At 44.6% G+C, this 22,433-nt stretch overlaps 1 protein-coding gene across 1 annotated transcript; it reads left to right on the forward strand.

Annotated features, from left to right (window-relative positions):
- The first annotated feature begins 420 nt into the window (after positions 1–420).
- HSPA4 (heat shock protein family A (Hsp70) member 4) lies at positions 421–22,405 on the forward strand. Its single transcript, XM_064161666.1, has 19 exons — positions 421–648; positions 4,957–5,014; positions 6,602–6,742; positions 8,016–8,138; positions 8,553–8,652; positions 9,041–9,174; positions 11,303–11,547; positions 12,582–12,658; positions 12,919–13,070; positions 13,976–14,082; positions 14,523–14,656; positions 15,039–15,220; positions 15,548–15,637; positions 16,579–16,731; positions 17,219–17,344; positions 19,494–19,601; positions 19,909–20,028; positions 20,336–20,497; positions 21,228–22,405. The coding sequence occupies exons 1-19, from the start codon at positions 542–544 to the stop codon at positions 21,432–21,434; spliced, it is 2,526 nt and encodes an 841-aa protein (XP_064017736.1). The 5' UTR covers positions 421–541; the 3' UTR covers positions 21,435–22,405.
- Positions 22,406–22,433: the final 28 nt, after the last annotated feature.

Here is a 22,433-nt window from a genome sequence, read left to right on the forward strand (position 1 = left end):
CAGTGGCCTCAAATTGTGCCAGAGGAAGCTGAGGTTGAGCATGAACCACGAACATTTCTTCATGGCAAGAGCTGCCTGCCCCTAGCCCAGGCTGCCCCCCGTCCCTGGGGCGGTTTCAAACAGCCAGAGATGTGGCGCTGCAGGCTACATTTTCCGGTGGTGGTGCCAGCCTCAGGTTAAGGGTTGGACGGGATGCTCCCGGACTTCCACTCCTAGCCCCACCGCGCCTGCCCCAAGGGACAGAGGCGGGAGCGGCCGCCGGGCCGGGGCAGACGTAACCGCGCCCCGGATACAGCATCAGCCGGGGGCACGCCCCCGCCCCGCCGCTGCGGCCCCGGCTCTGCCTCCCGCGCCTGCGCCCTGCCGCCGCCCGAGCTCTCGCGGCACTTCCCCTCCCGCTCCGCGCTGCGCTCGGCCGCGGCCCGCCGGGATCTTTCGAGAAGTCCCCCCCGCCCCGCGGAGGCAGCGCCCGCCGCGCCGCGCTTTTAAACGGCCCCAGCGCCGCTCCTCAGGCGTCTCAGCTCGCCAGCCGCTCGCAGCCATGTCGGTAGTGGGCATCGACTTGGGGTTCCAGAGCTGTTATGTGGCCGTGGCCCGTGCCGGCGGCATCGAGACCATCGCGAACGAGTACAGCGACCGCAGCACGCCGTGAGTGAGGCGCGGGGCGGGCCGAGCCGGGCAGTAGAGATGGGGCTGGCGGCCTCCCCACCGAGGGAGCGGAGCCTGCCGGCCCCGATCCTGTTCACCCGGTGTGGCGAAGAGGGTAGCGAGCTGGGGACGGGGGTTGTGCTGCGCGTCCCAATGCGTCGGGTTGGGAGAAAGGGAGCTGGAAGAAAGAGTGGCGATCCAGCGGTGAGCGTAGAGAGGCCGGGTGACCCTCTGTGCTCCTCCGCTTGCAGTGCGGCGCGATCAGTTTGTCCTCCCTGAGGCAGGACTGTGCTGGTTAAAAGGATAGAGCCCGTGAATGTAAGGAAAAGCCACCGTATCGTCGACTGCCGAAAGTAACAAAGCCTGATTTCCTCCTTGTCTCCGCGCCGTACCTCTTCGTTCCCCTGCAGCTTGGGCCGGCTTTGCCTCAGCGCACCCGGAGCGCGGAGGTGAAGGCTGAACCGAGTTCGGCTTAGCTCTGTGGGAGCTCGTTGGCTTTCCCTTGGATAAAACCTTAGCAAAGCTGCTTAGCAGCCTTCCCTTTTCTCCTTCATTCCTTTGTTCAGCAAAGGGTTTCACGAAGCTTACACCTAGCTTTGAGTGTTTCAGTGTAGTGAGCACTAAATGAGAGTCTTTTAAACTGTGCCTTGAAATCAGCCATCAGAATGACAAGTTAAAGGGATAGGAGTTTGGAATGTCAGTAGACAGTAAGGGGCACGATGTCCCCTTTTCTGGGAAGGGGGCTAACAGCACAATTCGCTGGTTATTTTGGGCCCGAAGTACGTTACACTTCACGATATATACTGTGCCTTCTATCTCTAACTAAACGAATAGTTTTCCCACACGTCTCTCCAGAATAAAATGCATTGACTAGTTTTAGTAAGGAACCTGGTAAGAAGGACAGAGAGAACACTAAGGTAAGGAGAACTCTTCTAAGGATAGATTATAAAATAAAGATGGAAAGAAGCTTCCAGTGCATCAGAACTGGAGAGAAGCTGTTTGGAAACCTGCCTTAAAAGTGTTTCTGCATGTCCTTGTAGTGTACAGTTTTATTTTAAGGAGGTACTGAAGCAAATAGCTGTCTTGGTCAGACAATTGAATCATCTTAGTTTTGGGGTTTTTTTTACACATCTGTTTTGAAAAGACCAGAGGCATAAAGTGACCTTGCTTCTAATTAGACAATACCTCAGCCTGTTCATGTCTCAAAGCAATGAATAGATGGAGGAAGAAATCTTTAATTGGGTGCATGTGGTAGAACGAAGACTAGTCTCTTAAATGTTCTCAAGAATATGGAAGTGTAAAGTTTAGGTATGCTAGGGAAATACTTCATCTGAAGTATTTCACTGCAGTCTTCTAGTACCTCTAAGAATCTGCCCTCGGGGTTGAAGTTCTGCTTGTATTTATTTGAGATATGGGCACAAATCTCACCCACTGAAGGAGATGAGCTATATAAGCTGCAATGCATCTTCCAGGAAAGAATTGAGTTATGAAAAAACTGAAGTGAAATTGGGAAAGAATTAGCATATGAAAGAGCACGAGTTTAACAAGTCTTAATGTCTCAATCCTGTTCTGAAGGAACACAGGAAACTATAAGCAATCTTATCAATTAAAAGATGTTCTTAATGATTTCTAAGTGGTGAGTTTGGAAACAAAGTCTGCTTCAAAAAGTGCTTAGCATCTTTGCAGAGTTTACCCTGGGAAGGGGATGTGAGGTACTGTGACAGGTTTCCTCATGGATCCAGACATGGTCAGGGTTAAACATGGTTTATGATGACTTTGAAGTTCTAGGAAGGACTAGTAGATGTGGGTTAATTGCAGTCATTAGTATTAAATCATACTGAATACTTTATACATGGTTCAAGTGGCACAGACACTTTTACCAAATCTGCTTTCAGCTCTGTACTTGAATTCTTCCAGAGTCCTCCACAGTTTGAAAGTGTGTATCCAAAAGCAGTGCAAAGCATGCTTGTCTTTGAATATGATGGTCTTGAATTATAGAGAAAGCTAGTGAAAAGTGAGAGAGAGGGAAAAGAAGGCTCGTTATCCCTGTGAGGGTGAAGGGACTTGGATTAAGTCAAGTAGCTGTAACTGCTCTCATGAAGCTGGAGCCGCTTTGCTGTGTGAAGGAAACGTGAAGGGGACAGGGAGTGGCCTCCATGGATGTGACAAGTGTGAGGGTGAAGCAGAGCCTGCAGGTATATTAAGGAAGCTTAAAGCTCTGCTGAAGTTGCTTTCTTAGACCTCTGGTGGCATTGACCATGATGGTTATTCTAATAAGTGCTACGGTTCTTCAGTTTTCAGTGAACAGCTCGTTAACGTAATTAGTGTTTAGCAAGTTAACCCTGATTCCTGTGGGCAGCTGATTAAACCAGACAGTCTGAGAGTTCCCCCTTACCTTTGTGTGGGGTCTCTGTGTGACTCCATGAGACTCACTTGGGAGCCAGGGTTAACTGGGAGGGTTGGGATGGGAAGGAGTGGAGTCAAGTAGAACCATTCTGTATGTCCAGCTGCACTCCTTGGAGAAGTTTGTCTGTTTATAAAGTCAAGCAGGGGCTTGTTTAAGAGCATAGACACTTAGGAGTTTTATTCACTGTCCTTTGTTCACTGTGCTGGATCATTCTGTCAATACAACCCTCTACCTTGAAATGTTAGTCTGGCAGGTTTAAAGAGGTCTGTAATTGAAATCAGTCTGTAATTGAAATCAGTTAATTTGTGGTGCAAAGGGGCTGATGGCTTGTGAATTTAGAAGTGAAGTAGCTGGATATTTCTTTGGTTGAGGTGAAAAGCACCAGTTCAGGTCTTAACTCCTTTCTGGAGAGCAGAGTAAATTAATAACCAGGCTTCCTGCTCAGGGCTCATTAGAATTTTGGCTGTGTGCTCTGTAGTTCCTCTTCTCTTAGTATATGCTTTAGGGTCTGCATAGCACAGAATTTGCTCTCTTTTTGTTAACTAATCTCTTGAACAGTTGTTTCAAATAATAACAGATTCATTTAAAACCGTGGGTTCTGTTGCAACATCTGCTTTAGGGTGGGCCTTGCTTAATTTGATACTAATAAATTGGAAGAAAATATAAAGCCAACACAATTACATCACTGAAGTCTTCAGCTCTGGTCCTGATGGTTTCTGTTTGGAAGACTAATTCTCACCCTCAGGCTGATCTGGGATTTGTTTCTTGTGGCAGCCTACGGCATAACCCTGCTGTGAAGCAGATTCTTGACCTGCTGCGTAGAGAACAGCTTGTTTATGCTGTTAGTGTGTTATGTGTGTAGTAAAGGTCTGAATGAATAATAGCAAATTTCTCTCCTCAGTAAGTTTACCTCAATGGTATGAGGCAGCTGGATTTACCACTGAGTCACAGAATGAGCTGAGTTGGAGGGGACCTTAAAGACCGTCTGGTTCCAGCCCTGCTGCCATAGTCAGGGACAGCTTCCACTAGACCAGGTTGATTAGAGCACCATCCAGCCTGACCTTGGGTAGTTCCAAGCTTGGAGTGTCTACAAATACTTTGGGCAATCTGTTCCAGTGTCTCACCTCCCTCATGGGGAAGAATTTCCTCTTAATGTCAGATCTAAATCCAGTTTCTTCCAGTCTGAAGCCATCACTCCTCCTCTCATCACTACATCTCTTTGCAAACATTCAATATTTTCAAGACTCCTACAGTTTTATTAGATATGGAAATCAAGAGGCTTTGTAGAGGAGGAGTTCCAGGAAGGAGGATTGACTTGTAGTTTTTCTCCTTGATCTCTCAACTGTCAAAGTAGTTTGGAGTAAAGTGATGTTTATTTGTAATCCACAGTGATGGAACTTGAGCATCAGCCTTTCTCTAAGGCTTTTCCTTTCTCTTCTTGAAGGGCTTGCTATAACCCTGGGAAGCTTAGTTAGCATTTGGTACAGACTTGTAGGAAGGATTTTTTCTTTTCATATCTGATTTGCTTCATGTATTTTTTTTAATCTGGACAGTTGAATACTTCCTGTGTTGTTAGTGAACAACTTTATCTTTGAGTGGCTTAGATCCTTGCATTATTGCTGAGATAAGGTGCCCGCCCAACTAGCTGCTACTTACATGTAAAGCTTGAAGCGGCTTAGTGCTGTCCTGCAGTGAGGAGCTTTGCTGCTCTGGCTGGTTCAGAGTGCCTGGTTCTTTCCAGAATTCCCAGAGCATTCCATGGGTGTGTTGCAGTGAGTGACGAACTTCCTTTATGGACCAAACACCATTTAAAACACCTCTAGTCCATGATGACCACCACAGAAAGATCTGCAGTGCAGTTCTACTGATGACTCACTAACTGCAAATCTTTCTTCTTCCAGATCATGTATAGCCTTTGGACCCAAGAACCGCTCCATTGGTGCTGCAGCTAAAAGCCAGGTGAGCTCTAGTTTGGGGGGAAAGTAGCTTCAGCAGAAATCAGATGAGCAGGATGTGGGTTTTGCCTCTGAAGATGACAAATGTCTCAGAGCTGCTGTCCCAGTGTCTCCATAAGTACAAGGAACAGCTGAGCTTCATTCAGCTGTTCACTCTGTAATGCTCCTTTGCCATCTTGGGCAGAAATTGATAGTTGCACACAGTGAAATGTACAAAACAGTCTTTGCCTCTTAAATTCTGATAAAAGCTGATTTATTTCTTTTTAGGTTGCAGATGTAAATTCTAAAGCTAAGCAGTGGTGTTTCATCCTGCCTTAGCTCATTCCAGTTCATGTGCATTGTGATGGCTTTTAATTATCTGGCTGCATTCTACAGAATTCCATTAAGTGCATAGTTTAGCAGAAAGGGATGTGCTTGAGTGTAAATATATCTCAGCTTTCTTGACTCTCCAGTTGAATTACAACCTAATTAACTGTCTTAGGCCTTCTGGCTCATACTTTGAGTTTCTGTTGGTATAAGTAGTAAATACAATTTAAGGACTGGGAAGTGAGGGTGATTTGTCCTCATGATATTTGGGTCTTGCTGTATGGTACCTTGTGTTGTGGAACTTCTATGAACCATGATTTTTCTTTGAGGTCCTCTACAGGAAGTGACTATTCAAATGCTTGGGTTTTCTTAGCCTAAAATACTTAGAGATATGTGAAGATGTATTGTCTAGAACTCAAAAATTATTGGACTGCAGTGATGTTGTTCAAGAACAGAAGATTCTGTGCTAGAATCAAATATGGATACTCTTGTTTTTCTGGAATTGAGTGTCTGCTTAGCTTAAAGAAATTGATTGACACAAATCCAATAGAGGTGAGGTATGTCCTGCAAAAATGAAAGGTACAGCAGATCCAGCCCAGGTTACGTAGGAAATAAACACTTGAAACTGAACCACAGGTAAATGTTCCATGGTACAGTGCTTGTCTGCTTTGTCAGTCACTGTGGCGGTTTTGGTATGTCTCTTGTTCGGATGGCAGTGAAGAATTCAGCTTTCTTTGCACACCCTGAAAACAAGCTAGAATGATTTTTCACTTCTCCACTTGCACTGATCTTTGTTCTTAATGAAAGACAATCTATCTTTTCTCAACTCGCTATCATCTTGGGGCCCTCCTGACTTTAAAGCTTCCTGATAAGGGCCTTGAACTGTTCTGTCAGAATCTGTCAGATGCATGTGATGAACCTCAACTGGAGTTGAGATCAACCTGCTTTTTGTGTTTGTGATCTTGATGGCTGTGGTGGTAGGACACAGGGAAATGGGAAGAACACTTTGCCAGTGTGTCCTATACATACACTAAGAGAATTCAGTCCTAATTGAATCAAATTTTGGTGGACTCTTGGCTCAGTTTTCCAGCACACATTGTATTTCACATCTCATTCCTGTAGGTTATCTCGGCAGCTGGCGGGAGGTTGCCTCCTAGTAACTCTCTTGATACTAAGATACAAACAACAAAAGTACTCTCTGGTGAGAGAAGCATGAGAAGAAAACTTCTGTTTGAAATTCACATGTTCCCCTGACACGCTGTATTAAAGATTTCTTTTCCTCTAGGTTATTTCAAATGCAAAGAATACAGTACAAAGTTTTAAAAGATTTCATGGTCGTGCATTCTCAGATCCCTTTGTTCAAGCTGAAAAAGCAAGCCTTGCCTATGAACTTGTCCAGCTGCCAACAGGCTCAACTGGCATCAAGGTGAGTCTGCTGTGCTTGGAAAAGAGCCAGGGGAGGAAACTGATAAAGTTCCCCTTTTATCTTATTATTTGAATCTGCTTACTGTAGTTTCTGTTCTTTTGTGAATGGAAAGTCTTAAATGAAGATGAAAAAAAGGATGCAGATGCTCTCTCCAGGTGTTATTTGAGACTGGTTTTAGCTGTAGAATTTCTCTGCCTTGCAAAACTTACTTTGCTTCATGCTGAATTTGGAAGACAAGCTACTAGACCAGTGTACTTATCTAGCTGCTGTACACATGCTCCAAGGGTGGAAGGTGTCAGCTTAGCACTTCAGGTAAAGTTGAGGGCTCTGAACCTACTGAGCATAGAACCATAGAATCAACCAGGTTCGAAGAGACCCCCAAGATCATCCAGTCCAACCTAGCACCCAGCCCTATCCATTTGACCATGGCACTAAGTGCCTCATCCAGGCTTTTCTTGAACACCTCGAGGGATGGTGACTCCACCCTGGGCAGCCCATTTCAATGCCAATCACACTCTCTGGGAAGAGCGTCTCATGCTTGAAGTATCTATGAGGAGGAAAGGCTGAGAGACCTGAGGCAGCTGAGCAGGACATCTGCTCAATGCTCAGTAAGAGCTAAAGGATCTGTGCGGGGACAAGAGGATGGGGCCAATCCCTTGTTAGTGATACCCAGTGACAGGACAAGGGGCAGTGGGCACAAACTGGCACCCAGGAGGTTCCACCTGCAGATGACAAACTTGTTTAGTGAGAGTGCTGGAGCCCTAGAGTAGGATCCCCGGCAAGGTTGTGGAGTCTCTGGAGATCTTCAGATCCACCTGGCCACTTTAATCTTGTGCAAGGTGGCTGTGGGTGCCCCTGCTTTATCAGGGAGGCTGGACTGCATCCTTTTCAACCATGCTGGGATTCTACACAATGGTGATATTTGGTTTTTTTTAACAGGATGAGCTTGCAGTTTGGGTCTTAGTGCTAACTAATTAGCTTACTCTGGACCAGCAGGGAGGGAGGCATTTCCAGGCACTGGCTAGCAGTCAGGAGGTAAAAAAATGCTGAAGACTGAGCAGCTTTGGCCATGTCACTTCTTGAGTGTTCATTCTAGTGTTGATTTGTTACCTCCTTTCAGCTGTTCTGCACAGGTCAGGCTTGGAGAAGCCTCTCAAGCTGCCTTGCTGAAGTTTGATTTTAGTAAAGATTGCTTCCTGCATATGTTCCTTATGTATTCAATGTGTGTGTTTTATTGTGGTATAATGTTTGTGTACACAATTTTTATTTGAAGGCCATGTATATGGAAGAAGAAAGAAACTTTACTATTGAACAGGTGACAGGAATGCTCCTTACCAAGTTAAAAGAGACTGCTGAGAATGCTCTTAAGAAGCCTGTAGTTGACTGTGTTGTTTCTGTAAGTATAGGATACTAAAGTTATTTGGTCATCTTAAAATGCAGCGACTACAGCATTAAATTGTCCTTTTAACTGGAATATTTAGCTATTTTCTGTTTAAAATTGAATCTTAGGCTGCTTAATTAAGGATAAAATGTCCTTATTTGCTGCTAATTAGCAAATGTTATTTATGCTGCTACCTGCTTCTGGCTCTTTGCTTCTTCAGTGAGTGTCTTGAGATACAAAGACAAAGTTACTTTGTGAATCTTGTCTTTCTCCCTTCATTTTTATGTGCTTTGCTTTTTCTTTTGTGACTGAAACACTAATAAATGTGAAGGCTATATCAGCTGTGCTCTGTACTGACTCTACACACACTTGTAACTCTCTGCTAAAGTTATATCTTCTAAATGATAATGTTGTCTGATCTTCTTGCAGGTTCCTTCTTTCTACACAGATGCAGAAAGGAGATCTGTGATGGATGCTACACAGATTGCTGGTCTCAACTGTCTGAGACTAATAAATGAAACAACTGCAGGTAACATTTTCCTTTCTCCCTCACTTAATATTGAAGTTGATTAGATAAAAGGGCTTTTAATCTGCCATGCCCTCTAGTTTTTTTAACTTAAAATAGATAAGTTAGTGAAGTTTCTTAAGATGTGGTCTGGTAGTTTTTATTGCTTTATAGAGTCATGAGGATATTTCTTGATTATCTGTTTTAATGCAGCTGCCAAGAGGGGATAATTCTCTTTAATGTCTTTCCATGCTCTCTTGGCACTGGGAATTGTATTTAATAAGAGATAATTTCGTGTGGCTGTACAAGTAAGCCAAAATGCTAATGCTGTTGACTGCTGTACCACTTTTGTCTTAAGGAATTGCAAAAGGGAATGTGCTAACTGTACTTTGTGATTCTTCTTCCTTTGTAGTTGCCCTTGCCTATGGAATCTATAAACAAGACCTGCCTTCCTTGGAGGAGAAGCCACGGAATGTTGTTTTTGTAGATATGGGGCATTCTGCATATCAAGTTTCTGTTTGTGCATTCAACAAAGGCAAACTGAAAGTAAACAATCGGTTACATGTACAGTTTAATTGTGGGTAGAAGTACTCATTGAGTACAGACATGGCCTCTGATGGATGGGCTTGCCTGGCTTCACCTGGGAGCCTCCAGACAGCTCAATTTATCTTCAGATTGCACTTTGAGTTTGAAATAGGGTAGGAACTGGAGAGCTTGAGTGATTTGTGGAGGAAGCAAATGAGCTTTAAACAACAGACTTTGGCAAAGAGTGAGAAACCTGCAGAGATTCTCATACCTGACTGGATGCTGCTCACAAAAAAATACTCCAGCTCAGCCTTGCGTTCTGATATTGAAACAGGGATTTCTAGGGTGAGGCAAGTGACCAATATTGAACACTCACTGTGCTGCTCAGGGAAGAATTAAAAGCTGCAAAAGTTGTGCATGGAAGCTAAGCAAGTTACAGCACACTTCAGAGTGTAGGTGGCAAGAGTTCTGAAATGAGTTCTGTATCTCGTTTACCTCTTGAGAGGTAACTAACTTTATCTCTCAGATTTGTCTTTTAAACTTGGAAACCATGGAAGTGTTGGAGATGCTTTTGAGTTTAGAACAGAGCTGGACAGCAATGCAGTTACTGCTGTGGAGACCAGCTCTGGTCTGAAAGAGTATTGAGGATTCTGTCAGACTTCGCTGGTTACTGTTGCTGAAAAACAATGATCACAATATGTTGGCTGGGTATAATCAGCTGAGGTGGCTGGCCTACAGATGTTCTTTGTAGATGATTCTCTCATCAGAAGTGGGCACCTGTTTGCAAGAGTTAACAAAATCTATTCTCTTCATGTTTTATTTTTAGCTTGCTATGAGCATGTTCCACCCTTGTGAGGCATCAAATATTAAACTGGGATGTGATTCAAATGGACAATAGCTAAGCAGAATTTGGAAACTCTACTTACAGCAGAAGTTACTGAACAGATTGTGTTGCTAAGCCTTGCCTTGTCTTTGTAAACCTTCTTTAAAAGCTGTCACCTCATTACAGGAGGGCTGGGTGCCCAAGGCTGCTCTTTAGCATTGAGCTGACAGATGGTTTTCTTCTTTGTGCTGCAATTCTGTGAATGGTGACTCTCACAAGAGGTCTAATTGTTGTGGAGCTGCCAGAATTTCAGTGATAATGATGGTTGTTTCTCCAACAGCATTTTGAATGTATCGGCTCCAGAAGGCTTTGGGTAATCATGGTTTAGGCTAGGCAGGCTTTAAGAGTCATCTTGGGATGTGTACAGCCATTACTGCAGTTGCCATCCATAGACTGTCAAATGTTAGTGGTGCAATTGCTGCTTGCTTGCACTGTATAAAGGGTTCAGAAAAAGTGTGACCAGCAGGTGAAGGGAAGTTCTTCTCCTCTACTCTGCCCTAGGAAGAGAGGCCACAGCTGCAGTATTTGGTCCAGTTCAACAGAGACAGCAAACTAGTGGAGCAAATTCAGTAGAGGCTACAAAGATGCTGAGGAGCCTGGAGCATCTCTGAGAGATGTAAAGGCTAAGAGACCTGGGGCTGCTGACCCTGGAGGAAAGAGCAGCCCGAGAGGGGATCTTATCAATGCTTAACAAGAGTGGAAGGGTCGGGGCAAGAGGATGTGGACAGTCTCTTGTCAGTGGTGCCCAGGGGCAGCACATGGGGCAATGAGCACAAACAAACTCAAGAGGTTCCATTTGAGGAGAAACTTGTTTGGTACGCAGGTGCTGGAGCCCTGAAGCAGGCTACCTAGAGAGATGGTGGGACTCACCTCTGGAGAGCTTCCAAACCCACCTGACAATTATGGTCCTGTGCAAGGTGATGTGGATGCCCCTGTGTGAGCAGGGGGGGGTTGGACTTGGTCTCCCTGCAGGAGTAAGAATAGCTTATCTGTTCCCAGCAGTGTCTATGAAATATGAATGTGGGACAGCTTTACTCTTTGGGATAGGTTAGATGTAAGGACAAAAGTGATGAAGATAAATCCCTTTCTGGCAGTGATGGGGTAAAGAACTTGTCTACATTTTACCATTGTGGTTTCACCAGTACAACTCTTCCACAGCAGTGCTGTTATAGTTCATTTGCTGTAAAGTTGGGCTGTATTTGAAACAAAGAAGTGCTTTGACAATAACTGCTGATAGTCTTCACTGACTGGTTTATTTTTTCTAAGGTTCTTGCTACAGCCTTTGATACCACACTTGGAGGCAGGAAGTTTGATGAGGTGTTAGTTGAGTACTTCTGTGAAGAATTTGGGAAGAAATACAAACTAGACATCAAGTCCAAGATCCGTGCCTTGTTGAGGCTATACCAGGAGTGTGAGAAACTGAAGAAACTGATGAGTGCTAATGCCTCTGATCTCCCCATGAACATAGAGTGCTTCATGAATGACATTGATGTCTCTGGCACCATGAACAGGTACACATGCTTGCAAAGATAGGCTTTAGAATGTCCTTCAGCAAAGAACAACTGAGCCTAAAAAAAAAAGTTCTTAGTACTGGATGGAGAGGGGAAATGCAAGAAAAACATGAGCAGGGTTGCTGCTCAAAATGATAATATTTAGAGACTGCTCAGTGGCCTTGAGTTAAAAGGGAAGACAAAGTGTTGGAAGTGTGCCTAGATTCCTACAACCACACTGTCCTGAGAAGAGCTTGTTAGTGCTGATGGGTAAAAAGCTGGGTGTGAGCTGGCACTGTGTGCTGCCAGCCCAGAGCCAGCTGTGTCCTGGGCTGATTCCCAGCAATGTGGGCCACTGGTGGAATGAAGGGATTTTACCTCTCTGTTCCACTCTGCTGAGAACCTGTCTTCAGTAGTGGAGCCAGCTCTGGAGTCCTTAGTGCAGCAGAGGCATGGACCTGTTGGAGCAGGGCCAGAGGAGGCCACAGAAATGATGGGAGAGTTGGAAGCAGTCTGCTGCAAGGTCCAGCTGAGAGAGTTGGGGATGTGCAGCCTAGAGAGGAGAAGGCTTCAGGCAGACCTTCCAGTATTTGAAGGGGGCTCCAGAAGAGCTGGAGAGTGAGTTTGAGAGATGGAGTGGCAGGAGAGGGGTGATGGCTTCAGACTGTAAGAAGCTGGATGCAGATCTGACATTAGGAAGAAATTCTTCCCCATGAGAGTGATGAGGCACTGGAGCAGGTTGCCCAGAGAAGCTGTGGAGGCTCAGAGCCTGCCATTGTTCAGAACTGGGTTGGATGTGGCTTTAAGCAGTCTGCTCTAGCAGTTGGTGTCTCTTCCTATGGCAGGGAAGGTTGAACTAGATGATCTTTAAGATCCTTTCTGACCCAAACCTGTTTGTCTGGGGAATATACTGGGTAAGTTTACCTACTGTGGAGGTTTATCTCTGCACAATCCTAGGTTTAAACAGGCATTTGGTCCACCTTGGTATCCTGTTGTATTTACACTATTAATCTCCCGTGCAGTAATCCTGCTTTACTGATGGCTTCTTCCAACAGGAGCAAGTTCCTGGAGATGTGTGAAGGGCTCCTTGCAAGAGTGGAACCACCCCTTCGCAGTGTGCTGGAGCAAGCCAGTAAGTGTAAAGGCATCTTGCCTTCTGCACAGAACAGAGGTGTTCATACTGCAGCCTTCCTCTGTGTGTCAGAGAAACTTGGGCAGAGAGGTTTTAGCACAATAACAATTTCTTAGCTTTTGAGAATTTTTAGGAAGCCAAAAATTGAAATTCTAATGGCTTAGAAACTTGGATAGCAAGATTAGAATAGTGCTTGGTGTAGTAGAGCTTTTAGTTCATCAGTGTATTCATACAAAAATCAATGTCTGACTCATTTCTAGAGTTAAAGAAGGAGGATATTTATGCAGTGGAGATCGTTGGTGGCACCACAAGAATCCCTGCTGTGAAAGAGAAGATCAGTAAATTTTTTGGCAAGGAAGTCAGTACAACTTTGAATGCAGATGAGGCTGTTGCACGAGGTTGTGCACTGCAGGTAAAAAGTGCTGGTTTGTAGCTGTGAGGAGTTTCACAGGAATCCATAAACGTTTGAGCATGTTCATTCTGTGATACTCAGGAAGTATTTGAATATGCTTGAGGGAAAGGATGGAAGAATGCAAATAGCATGTTTGAGTGATTCCTTTGTGCTGTTTGTCTAAGTCATATTAGTGGGTCAGTGTCCCTTGAAGTGAAACATTCTCTGCTTCTGCTATGTCTGAAAGCTGGGGGGCCAGTAAAGCTCCTATGATAATGTTTCCTTCTTCAAGCTCCTTTAGGTGCTTAGGTTAAACAGGGAAAAAATATGCAGTGCTACTTGTGATACAGCAATTGGTTAATAAGATGGGTGGAAGTGAAAGCTGAAGTCCTTTCTGATGGAAGCCTGTCCCCTGAGCTGAAATTGGTCACTATGGAACATCTTAAGCAGCAGTACATTATTACCAGTGCTAGTATCTCCTGAGTGCACCTTAATTTTGCTCTGTTCGCCCCTCTTCCCTCTTCAGATACTTAACATGTGTTTCCTGGCTCTGGAATCTGCTTGGAAAGTGTCTTGTGTCATGGTAATGCAATAAGCTTGGTTCTGTGCTGCTCTAAAGTGACTTTACTGGAGGTTTTCTGATTTTTTTATGTTGGCATGAAAAACAATTTGGTGGCCAAACCACAGCAAGTCAAACCTGATGCCTTCAAAAAGTGTATTTCCCTTTTTAGGGTGAACAGATTGTGACAGCTACCTGAAAAGGGAGGATACCTATAAGCTTCCAGAGCTTGTTATGCAGGTCCCAAGTCCAGCAGTGTTAGTGTCCCTTAACCTAGAGTAAATCTACATATTAAGCAGAGTAAACAGCTACTTGGTGAATTAAATGATGTTTGAGTGTTTGTAATAGAGTTCTTGTGCTCTTGCAGTGTGCTATTTTATCCCCGGCTTTCAAAGTGAGAGAATTTTCCATCACAGATTTGATCCCCTATCCCATTTCTTTACGGTGGAACTCACCAGCAGAGGAAGGGTCAAGGTAAAATAGTGTTTCACTCTTCTTGTGTGATTACATGAGCTGTCAGTTTTAAGCTGTGAGTAAAGAATGCTTCTAAAACAATCTCCACTGAACAGCCTGAGCTTTCTTGGTTTCTGCAGTTCATTACAGTAGAATAAGCCAGAGCTGGGTGATAGCTTACTGCTGCCTATGTGGCTATTGGCCTCAAATTGCTCCAGGGGAGGTTTATGTTAGACATTTTTGTTCCCAGAGGGGTTGTCAAGCCCTGGCCCTCTCTTTGCAGGGCAGTGGTGGAGCTCCCATCTCTGGAGGGGTTTCAAAGCTGTGGAGATGTGTTGCTGAGGGACTTGGTTTAGCAGCAGATGTGGTAGGGTTAGATTAATGGTTGGACTTGGTGGTCTTAAAGGTTTTGCCCAAACAAAATAACCTGTGATTCCAAGGTGCATGTTTTTCTCTTACAGTGACTGTGAGGTCTTCTTCAAGAACCATGCTGCTCCATTTTCCAAGGTCCTCACGTTCTACAGGAAGGAACCATTTACTCTTGAGGCATACTACAGCTCTCCCAAGGAGCTCCCTTACCCAGATCCTGCTATAGGTGAGACCATTCTATAGCTTCAGACTTTGTATGTTTTGGGGCCTCGTTGTCTTATAGTCTGGAAATGCTTCCAAAATCTGGCTTTACGGTAAAGAGAGTGGAGTGTATGGACAAATAGGCTAATACAAAACATGGTAATGAAAGAGGAATAGTTGGATCATACTAAGTGACTACACAACTCCAACTAACATGAGCTTTTACAGCATGCCACAGGAGATTTCTGATTGCTGTGTCCTAGCACTGCTGAGAAAAAAAAGTTTGTCTGAAGTAGGGTTTTCTACCCTCTGGAGTGTGGCAGTGATATGTTGTCAGCCACAGTCAAGTTTTGTGTTGTGATGAAGTTCACCAAATAGTTTGTGTTTTTCTCTCTGGTATTGTTTAGCTCACTTCTTGGTTCAGAAGGTCACTCCTCAAACAGATGGCTCCAGTTCAAAAGTGAAGGTCAAAGTTAGAGTGAATATCCATGGTATCTTCAGTGTTTCGAGTGCATCTTTAGTGGAGGTTCATAAATCAGATGAGAATGAAGAGCCTATGGAGACAGATCAGCATGCAAAAGAGGAAGAGGTAGGAGACTCTTAAGTTGCTCTTAGTGCAACAGTTGGCCAGATTCTGAGACGAAAGATTTAGTAGATAAAATACAAAGCTGTGATGAAGTGCCAGTGGAAGCATGTTATGTCAGTGCCTGGTCTCTTGGGAGATACACAAGTCAAGCACTGTGCTGGGAGTGTTGCTTACCTAAGTAAGGATTTATAATTAACGAGGCTCCATTTCAGTTCTCATTCTGTGTCTTTGGCCTTAGGAACATGTAAGTGACATCAGCAGCCTAAGCACTGAAGTGAAGATCTGTATGCCCACTGCTTAATGCATCACATTTGATCTCTGATTTTTCAGAAGATGCAAGTAGACCAGGAAGAGCAACAGAAGGCTGAAGAACAACAGCAGGCCCAACCTGAAAACAAGGCAGAGTCTGAAGAGATGGAGGTAGTGTGGATATCTGAGACTTTTGTTTTCCTATAGGTTATTTGTGGGAGATTGCTGAGAATATGTAGGGTGTAAGCATCTGCTGCCTTTAGCATATTTCTGGAAGCTGAGCTTCTCTTTGGATTTATAGAATCATAGAATTGTTTTGGGTGAAGAGACATTTGAAATCACTGAGTCCAACCATTAACCCAGTGCTGCTAGGTCCTCACTAAACCATGACTCTCAACAGTGCATCTCCATGGCTTTGAAACCTCTTCAGGGATGGAGACTCCACTGCCTTGTGCAGACTGGTCCAGGGCTTGAAAACCCTTTTGGGGAAGAAATTGGTCCTTGTGTCCAACCTAAACCTCTCTTGGTGCAGCTTGAAGCTGTTTCCTCTTGTCACCTCTTCACTGGGAGAGGGACTACTCTCAACCTTATTGCTCTCTACAACTCCCTGACAGAAGTTGCAGCCAGGTCTCACCTCAACCTCCTTTTTCTCCAGGCTGAACAACCCCAGTTCCCTCAGCTGCTCCTTACCAGGCCTGTTCTGCAGACCTTTCACCAGCTTTGTTACTCTTCCCTGGACTTACTCCAGCACCTCAATGTCCTCCTTGCCCAAAACTCACCCCAGTGTGACAGTCTGTGTTAGCAGTACATAAATGACATGGAGGACTGCAGACCTATTCCTAGTACTGACAAAATAGGTGACCTCTACTGCTCATGGGACAAATAATCATTTCATTTGAAATAGCAGAGCAATATTCTGCTGAAAGCATCACCATCCTTGGGGGTGTAGCCAGTGTGCCAGAAAAAAAGCAGTTAATGATCTCATTAATTATCTGACTAGCAACTGCAGTGTCAGAATGACAGGTACTGCTGATGTTCAGGTTCACTACCTCAGGGTCGCTTTTCCACTGACTGGTGATGCTGATTTTACTTTGATTATTTCTTTAATGCAGACTTCTCAGGCTGACTTGAAAGACAAAAAAGTGGATCAACCACCTCAAGCCAAGAAAGCTAAAGTGAAGACTACTACTGTTGACCTTCCCATTGAGAACCAGCTGGTGTGGCAGATTGGGAAAGATATGCTGAACTTATTCATTGAGAATGAGGTAAATTTGTGCTGCCCAAGCTAAATCTTTCATCAGCTGATATCCAGAAATGTTGATGTTCATTAAACATGGTTGAAGATGATCAAGGACAGATGAAATGGGGAGGGGGAAATACAGTAAGTTTTGAGGTGAACAAAGTGCCTTGTGGAGCCAAGAGTTACTCTTCCTGTGAAGTGAATGCAGTAACTCACTGGAGCTGTTCTGCTGGAGGGCTGCTTCACAGCGTGGTTACTTCCACCATTGCCTGCAGTTACAAGGTGCTTGATGGCTGCTGCCATCAGGGCAAAAGTTCCTCAGCTGGAGCAGCAGTGTTCTGTACCAAATGTCTCACCAAAACAAAGTAGCTTGTATTCTTGTGTAGAACAGTTCTGTGAACCAGAGTATTTTGGAAATCTTAGTCAAATATAAGCCTCTGCTAACCAGGCAACCTGGCAATAAATAGTAAATAAATGTTTTTTAGCTAATTAACTTGTTAATTCATTCACAGGGTAAGATGATAATGCAGGATAAACTAGAGAAGGAGAGGAATGATGCCAAGAATGCAGTGGAAGAGTATGTGTATGAGATGAGAGACAAACTCTGCGGGGTTTATGAGAAGTTTGTTAGTGAAGATGTAAGTATTGCCCCCTTCTGATCTGTTAACCATAGAATCAGGGAATGGGTTGGAAGTGACCTCCAAAGGCCATCTAGTTCTGATACCCCTGCAGTCAGCAGGGACCTCCTCCACCAGATCAAGCTGCTCTCAGAGCCTTGTCCAGCCCGACCTTGAATACCTCCAGGGATGGGGCCTTAACTACCTCCCTGGGCAATGTGTTGCAGTGTTTCAGCACACTCATGGGAAAGAACTTGTTCCTGACATACAATCTGAATCTGCTCTTCTCTAATTTGAAATCATTGCCCCTGATCCTATCACTACAGGCCTTTGTTAACAGTCCCTCTGCAGTCATCTTGTAGGTCCCTTCAGGTACTGCAAGGCTGCTCTAAGGTCTCCCCAGAGCTTCCTCCAAGATGAAAAGCTGCAGCTCCATCAGCCTGCACTTGTAGTCAGAGGTGTTCCAGCTCCCTAGACTGCTTTTGTGCTCCTCTTCTGAGCATGTTCCATGAGGTCCATGTCCTTTCCTGACCTCTGGCCTGTATCAGAAGCTATGTTTACTTAGATCATATTTTCAATCTTGAAATACAGAGAAGTTGCTTTAACTTCCTTGGCACTGAAGTTGCCTTTTAAATGTGACCCAAGTGCTAGCAGATGGTACCCTGGGTGTTCTTTACCAAAATGGTTGCAGCAATTAAGATCCTACCAGAATGTGTCTGCAGGCTGAAGCAGACTAGAAACACTTGCACTATTATTTTAAGGCAACCAAATCTGTTTTGTTTCTTTGTCAATATTTAGGGTTAGTTTAAAAAGAAAAATACTCCAATGGCTCTATTTTGGAACATGGGCCTTTAGGATATTTTCAAGATAAGCCACTTGGGCTGGGGCAATCCATGTTGTCAGTCCAAGCTGAGGGGTGAGGAAATGGAGAGCAGCCCTGTGGAGGAGGACTTTGTGGTGGGTGAAAAGCTGGACATGAGCTGGCACTGTGCACTGCCAGCCCAGCCCCAGCAGTGTCCTGGGCTGATCCCCAGCAACATGAGCAGCTGGTGGGGAGAGGAGATTCTGATCATTTGCTCAGGTATGCAATGCTGGGGCCAGCTCTGGAGTCCTCAACACAGCAGAAGCATGGACCTATTGGAGCAGGGCAAGGGAGGCCATAACAGTAATGGGAGAGTTGGAAGCCCTCTGCTGTGAGGCCAGGCTGAGAGAATTGGGGTTGTTCAGCCTGGAGAAGAGAAGGCTCCAGTGGCTTAAAGGGGCCAAGCAGAAAGCTGGAGACAGGCTTTAGAGCAGGGTCTGCTGGGACAGTACAGGGAGTGATGTTTTGAATTAGAAGTGGAAGATTCAGACCAGAGAGAAGGAAAACTGTATGCACACTGAGTGTGGTGAGACCCTGTCACAGATTGCACAGAGAGGTGGGAGGTGCTGCACCCTGGAACCATTGCAGGTATGGTTGTTTGGGGCTCTGAACAACCTGTTCTAGTTGCAGGTGTCCCTGCTGACTGCAGGGAGATTGCAGTGGGTAAGCTTGAAAGGTCCCTTCCAGCCCAACCAGTCCAGAATTCTCTGATTCTGCAGTAGGTAGGATTAATCTGACTTCTGTATCTGACCAGGTTGCCTGAAATCTCTTGGTGTTACTAATTAGCTTTCCCTGGTGTGCTGAAGGAGCCTGCTGTGTGATTACTGTAATTGTAGGTGAGATGATGACATGAGTCAGATGAATTGCTCTGAAGTCTTGGCTAGACCCCCACTGACTGTAATGGGCATTTTGCCAGCAGGGCCTCTGCAAAGCCAAGATACCTACAGCAGAGCTGAAATTAGGGCAAGTCAAGTCAGATTCATCACACCTTTGCTGAAGATGACTTCCACTCTGTTCACAGACTGGATCTTACTGTGATGGAGAAAATGTGAAAAGGCAAAAATATGCTTTTCTGTGTCAGTGTTGATCTAAACTGGAGGTGTCCTAGAGATGGTTCTTCCTTAGATTTGATCATTGCCATGAAACCCTACTGAAGACTGTTTCCTATTTATCACTGAAGTAGATTCAGGATTTTCAGATAGTTCTTTACATTCTAAACCTGTAACTCTTCAGAGAGGTTACAAGGATAATCTACTATCATCTGCTAGCTGATGGAATTCTCACCTATCTTTGTATGCTCTGCTTCAGGATCGGAATAGTTTCACACTGAAGCTGGAGGATACAGAAAATTGGCTTTATGAAGATGGGGAAGATCAACCCAAACAAATCTATATTGATAAATTGACAGAATTGAAGGTGAGTGGCTCTTGCAGTCCCACTGGAACTGAATCCACAGGGTGTTGTTTTGGATCTCCTGAGTTGTAGCTTGGCACTGGTGACAGCCTCCTTACGTTTGCTTATTAAACACCTGAAGAGCAGATTTCCTATGAACCTGTAACAATGTGGGGTCGAGAGAGACTCAATCCCTTCTGCAAGTGGAGGGAAGAGTAAAAGTTCCAAGGAGCGTGTTGATGCACTGTGTCAGATCTTGCAGGGCCACATTGTAATGCCATGTGAAGGTTGGGGTTTTGTTGTTTTTGATACCTGTTGTTCTTTATTTCAGACTCTGGGTCAGCCTATTCAAGCAAGATTTCAAGAATCAGAGGAAAGACCAAAAGCATTTGAGGACTTAGGGAAGCAAATTCAACATTACATGAAAATCGTTCATGCATTCAAAGCAAAGGTATCTCCATTCTTAACTTGTGGTCTGAGTTTGAAGAAAGAACCTTTAAACAAAGCTGGCCCTACACCCACTTTTCAGAAGTGGGTGTTAGCTTGAAAACCTGACAGCCTTCTTTTAATTAGGTGTTGGTTTCCTCAGGGAGGGGACAATGCCAGCAGCAGAACTTCAGTTCTCTGGTTACAGAGCTGTGGGTCATCATCTTAATTGCTCTGCTAACTAGAACAGCTTGCTGACTTAAGAATTAAGCATGCAGCTCACATGTTCAACATAAACATTTCCATGGCTACAGTGAATTTGGTTGTTTCAGGATGAACAGTATGACCATCTAGATGAAGCTGATGTAGGAAAAGTGGAGAAGAGTGCAAACGAAGCCATGGAGTGGATGAACAATAAACTTAATCTTCAGAACAAGAGAAGTCTTTGCTTGGACCCAGTTATAAAAGCAAAAGAGATACAAGCTAAAACTAAAGTAAGTACTTTCATAGAATCAGAATGATTTGGGTGGGAACAAACCTTGCAAGGTGATCCAGTTTAACCCCCCTGCAGTCAGCAGGGATGTCTGCAACTAGAGCAGGTTGCTCAGAGCTCCAAACAACCTGAGCTGGAATGGTTCAAGGGCCTGGGCATCTGCAGCTCCTAAACAACCTGGCCTAAGGTCTCACCACCCTCAGTGGAAATTCTTGTCTTGTATCTAGTCTCAATCTCCCTTTTAGTTTAAACCCATCACCTTAATTGTGAATTATGCAGAATGTTTGTACACAGAGGGAAACTGAGGTGAGAAGCCTGTAATAAGAAGGGTGGTGGTTGAGGAATAATCTGTATGGGAAACACCAGCCCTCAACTGGAGTATCCACCTGGTGTGGTCAACAGTTGATTAGAGCAACAGCTTGAAGTACAGCTTGGTAGATAAAAGCATTAGAATGAGAGGAAATGGCCTGAAATTGTGCTGGGGAGGTTTAGGCTAGACATGAGGGAAAAACTCCCTACTGAAAATGGTCAGGCATTGGAACAGGCTGCCTAGGAAGGTGGTGTGGTCACCATCCCTGGAGGTGTTCAAGAAATGTGTGGGCATGGCACTTGGACATGGTTTGATGGCCATGGAGGTGCTTGGACTGGATCTTAGAGGTCTTTTCCAACCAAAGTGATTTTTGTGGCTCTCTGATTTTATGATTTCTAACAGTGTTTTATTTGCTTTCTAGGAACTGACAAGCATTTGTAATCCCATAGTCACCAAACCAAAACCTAAAGTTGAACTCCCCAAGGAGGAGCAGAAACCAACTGAACCCAATGGACCAGTAGAAGGGCAAGGGGATGCCAGTAGTGGGTCCCCAACTGCTGAGCCAAGCGCTGCTGCCACTGCCCCCACAGCCTCTGAGAAGAAGCTTCCAGAAATGGACATTGACTGAACTGCAGCACTTGTTTATATTATTGCAAACTACAATAAAGCTTTAAGTTGTCAACTTTGTACCTTCTGAATCCAGACTGAAGCAAGTGAGGGAGGCCTGCTCAGTGCACAGGGGCTGCAGTAGCTCACTACTCCTCTAAGCAGTATGATTGTGTAGAAGTGTTGGTGTCTTGGCTAGACCTCCAGGCACACAGCACTAAGCTGAGTCTCCATTTTTTTTTTTAACATTCAAGCAAGTCCATCTGATGTTGATGCAGAGAAGCATCACCCCCTGGGCCTTGTCTTGGCATTGCTGCTGTTGTCTTCCCCTGAGGATTGCAGCAGCCTTGAAATGCCCCTTACTACAGGACTGCAAGAAGATCATGGAGGGGAGGGGGATGCCTAGTCCTTGTTTCAGTGTTAACCAATTACTCTAGGCTTACTCTGATGTGCTGTTCATAGCTACACCAGGCTTGCAGAGCTTCAGTATGGTTCTTCCCTCACCTCATGGATGACTCAGATTCATTTATCTAAAATCAATACTAAAAGTTGCAGCTGTACACTCCTGGATCTGCTCTTAGGTACCACAGTTTATCCCTGGCTCATCAGATCATGTACATTTTTTGCCCCTAGTTTAAATTAGCTGCTTGTAGAAGAAGAGTGAACACTTTTGTATTTCAGCTGCCTACAGCAGCAGTTACTTCTGACTTGTTTCTGACTTTCCAAAGGGGGTTTGCTTGCTTCCGTGAGGCCTTCATATGGAATGCTTGGGTGTTTTGTTTTCCCAGGAATAAGAAAAAAGATCTGACTGATTTGGCTTTTGGGTTTTGTGTTTTGTTTTGGTTTTTTTTTTTTTTCTATAAGCTTTCTACAATGATTTGCTTTAACACTGATTGTCATTGAACTTGCAACCATGAATTTGTCTGTTAAAATCCAAAGCTGAACCCACCCATTCAGATATTGCAAGAAATAAATGCACTGGATTTTACTGGATCAGCATCTCTAGCCGTTGTTTGCAGTC

Source organism: Pogoniulus pusillus, chromosome 22, assembly GCF_015220805.1.
Source record: "Pogoniulus pusillus isolate bPogPus1 chromosome 22, bPogPus1.pri, whole genome shotgun sequence".
NCBI lineage: Eukaryota > Metazoa > Chordata > Aves > Piciformes > Lybiidae > Pogoniulus > Pogoniulus pusillus.